Raw genomic sequence first — 3,486 nt, 5'->3', positions numbered from 1 at the left:
GATACAGTTACAATACACACTACAGGATGGTGCTGACAAACTTTTAACCCTATCAAAGGAGGAGAAGCAGTGTTTGTGGTAGTGGGCAGGATGTTGGACCATACTGCAGTGGTCAGGACTCTCGGTGTTGCTGTGGATTATAGCAGCTGGTGTATTGTTAACTGTATTTGTGTTATGTTGCATATGGAAATGATCAAGGGGGACCCACCCGCTAGCGAACAGCCACTAATTATAACCTATAACCTGTAAGTAATGTAGTAAGCCCCCCCGCCCCCCAGCCCCAGTGTAGTGGGTGTAGTGTTAGGGGAGGGGGTGTAGTGTTAGGGGAGGGATAGCTCAGTGGTTTGAGCATTGGCCTGCTAAACCCAGGGCTGTGAGTTCAATCCTTGAGGGGGCCATTTAGGGATCTGGGGCAAAAATTGGGGATTGGTCCTGCTTTGAGCTGGGGGTTGGACTAGATGACCTCCTGAGGTCCCTTCCAACCCTGATAGTCTATGATATAGATGTAAAGGCCTGTACTTTAAGAATTTAGGTATATGTTTATTATTTAGCTAGTTATAGAGATATAAAAGAAAGAATCTGTGTAAGGGCCTTCTCTTACTGTGACAGTCTGAGGCCCTGTTCTTGGGCTAAGGCCTTTGGCTAAGCCGCAGAGGCAGCCATAAGTTGGGAAGCGACCGGTCACCTCCTCACATTCCAAACTAGGCACATAGAAATGAGGCAATCTGGGGCTGTTAGGAAGGTGATCCGATCTATCACCTCCCGAGAAAGGGAAGAGCCTAGAAGATGTAAAAGGAAATTTCGTTTGATAGTTTTCTGTTTGGTAAGACCTCACTTATCAATAGACGCAGCTGGGAAACCTTTATGTCTTTATAGATGTAGTTGTGAAATCCTCACTTCTGTATTGTTTTGAAATTAGAGTTCCCACTTTGCTATTGTTTATTGGCATGGTCTCTGTCTGGTTCTGTGATTGTTTCTGTCTGCTGTATAATTAATTTTGCTGGGTGTAAACTAATTAAGGTGGTGGGATATAATTGGTTGGCTAATCATGTTACAATATGTTAGGATTGGTTAGGTAAGTAGAATGATTGGTTAAGGTATAGCTAAGAATATTACTATATAAATTAGGGGCAAACAGGAAGTAAGTTGGGATTCGAAAATAAGCAAAAAGGAACTTGAATTTAAGCTTGCTGGAAGTTCACCCCAATAAACATCGAATCGTTTGCACCTTCGGACTTCGGGTATTGTTGCTCTCTGTTCATGCGAGAAGGACCAGGGAAGTGGGAGAGAGAAGGAATAAGCTCTCTAACAGTCCACATTAGCATAAAAGCTGTGAGATGAAAAGCAAATTCAAAATCAAACATCCAGTATTGATACATGTATCTTGACTGAGTGTTAGCAAATGTTTCAAACAAAACACTGAAAGTGATGGTGTTAAAAATGGCCCCAAAATAGCCCAAAACATATGTAGTTTAAAAACAACAACATTATTGTATTTATTTCTAATAGCATTCAGTGATGGTATTGAATATTAGTCTCTAGAAGGCAACATTTCACCCTTGCTCCCGGTGTTGGAAGTAGAATGCTTCTGCTGCTGGTCATATATCAGCAGTTACCAGAGCAATCTTTTCTTTCTTTGGTGGAAAATGTTCACAACACATTTTGTGTTCTTGCCTGTATGCCCTAACATTAAGAATGTTTTCTAAAAGTTCCTCTTGCATCTTGTTGCACAGTTTAGATTTTATCAAGTTTATCTGAGAAAAAAGTCTGCAGCATTGGTAAAGTGTAGCAACAGCAATGAAAGAGCAAGCAAGCCAAGTTGACTAAAGTCTTTGTCCCCAGGAACATCCACGTGTTTGAGACCTTCAATCCAAAAGGGCTCTACTTTGTTGTTCTGAGTATGAGGCCAGTAAACTATAGGCAAACTCAACCCTGTTGCTCCAACAGTTCAAGGTCTCCACAAAACAATCACAAAAATGACATACTGGCCAATCTAGGTCATGATGGGCTGAGCACAATAGAATTTAGCACTGTAAGGGTGGGTAGGGTTGGGGGCTGACAAGCGATGCTGAAAGAAATCAGGTGATGGTCAGAGAGAGAGAATTTAGCAACAGAGAGAGCTTTGTGCAGAGCAGAGCTTTGTGATGGAGTGATAAAATTTTAGGTGTGAGGAACTTCTCAGACTGTGAACTTCCACAATGCTGAGAACAGCCAAACTAGAAGATAGCATCCTTGGTTACCAGGGAGATCTCCTTTCCCACTCTTGTCTGGCAGGTTTAAATTCAGTGGCCCCAGCTGATCACCTTCTGCAGGTGTATTTGCCCACTTTGTCACGAAGCTCTTTGGTTTTGACCCCATAAATGATAGGGTTGAGCACGGGAGGGACAAGGAAGAAGAGGTCAGCCAAGATGATGTGAACATGGGGAGGGATGGCCTGACCAAAGCGATGTGTCAGAATGGTGAAGAGGACGGACGTATAAGATGTCAGCATCACACAGATGTGGGCTGTGCAGGTATTAAGGGCTTTCTGATGGGCTTTCCTGGAGGAGATTCTTAGGACGGCCCTGGTGATCAGACTGTAGGACACGGCAATGAGCATCAGGTCTGACCCCATGACTACAAAGGCCACCATCAAGCCATATGTCCTGTTGACAGTGGTGTCCGCACACGACATCTTCACCACAGCTATGTGCTCACAGTGCGTGTGGGGGATAATGCGGTTGGCACAGAATGGCTGCCTGCTTAGAATCAGGGGCAGGGGAAGTACTAGGAGAACAGCTCTTATCAAACCCATGAGCCCTAACATAGCTATGCGTGTGTTGGTGAGGATGGTGGCGTATCTCAGAGGGTGACATATGGCAACGTAGCGATCAAAGGCCATAGCCATGAGTATGGCTGAGTGCAGAGCAGAAACCGCATGAAGGAAGAACATCTGGGTGAGGCAGCCACCCACAGTAATAACTTTTAAATTGAACCAAAATATAAACAGTGCCTTCGGCATGATGGAGGTAGTCGTGCCAATGTCTGTGAGTGCCAGCATGCAGAGCAGCAGGTACATTGGCTTGTGCAGGGTCTGCTCTTTGCCTATGACAAACAGAAGTGTGAAATTTCCCAACATTCCAATAATGTAGAATGTAGAGAAAGGGATGGACATCCATAGGTGCTCAGCTTCCAGGCCAGGGATGCCTGTTAGGATGAATGATGAAGGGACAGAGTGTGTGAGGTTGATTCCTGCCATGAGGTGGCCGATGCATCGATCAGGTTCAGAAATGCTCAAGGTGCCTGTAATGGTAGGGAAACATAATGAAGTGGGTTACATACTTTATTACACATAGTACAGTACATATTTTGTAGTTATTACCAGTCTAGAAAGGGAGATGAGCAGTGAGTTGCAAACATTTACAGATGACACCAAATTATTTAGGTCAGAGTCAAGTCCAGAGATGTCCTCACAGGGAGATCACCAAGCCAGGTGAATGGGCAGCA

General features: G+C 44.3%; 1 protein-coding gene across 1 annotated transcript; it reads right to left on the bottom strand.

The window, feature by feature from the left end:
• Positions 1-2,299: 2,299 nt before the first annotated feature.
• On the bottom strand, positions 2,300-3,238 carry LOC102936331 (putative olfactory receptor 52P1). Its single transcript, XM_007052977.2, has one exon. The coding sequence runs from the start codon at positions 3,236-3,238 to the stop codon at positions 2,300-2,302; it is 939 nt and encodes a 312-aa protein (XP_007053039.1).
• Positions 3,239-3,486: the final 248 nt, after the last annotated feature.

The sequence above is a fragment of the Chelonia mydas genome, chromosome 1, assembly GCF_015237465.2.
Source record: "Chelonia mydas isolate rCheMyd1 chromosome 1, rCheMyd1.pri.v2, whole genome shotgun sequence".
Lineage (NCBI taxonomy): Eukaryota > Metazoa > Chordata > Testudines > Cheloniidae > Chelonia > Chelonia mydas.
This window is presented reverse-complemented; position numbering and strand designations above follow the sequence as displayed.

Excerpts from the sequence above, each read along its gene's own strand:
- LOC102936331 (XM_007052977.2), bottom strand. The coding sequence starts at position 3,238 with ATGGCAGGAATCAACCTCACACACTCTGTCCCTTCATCATTCATCCTA.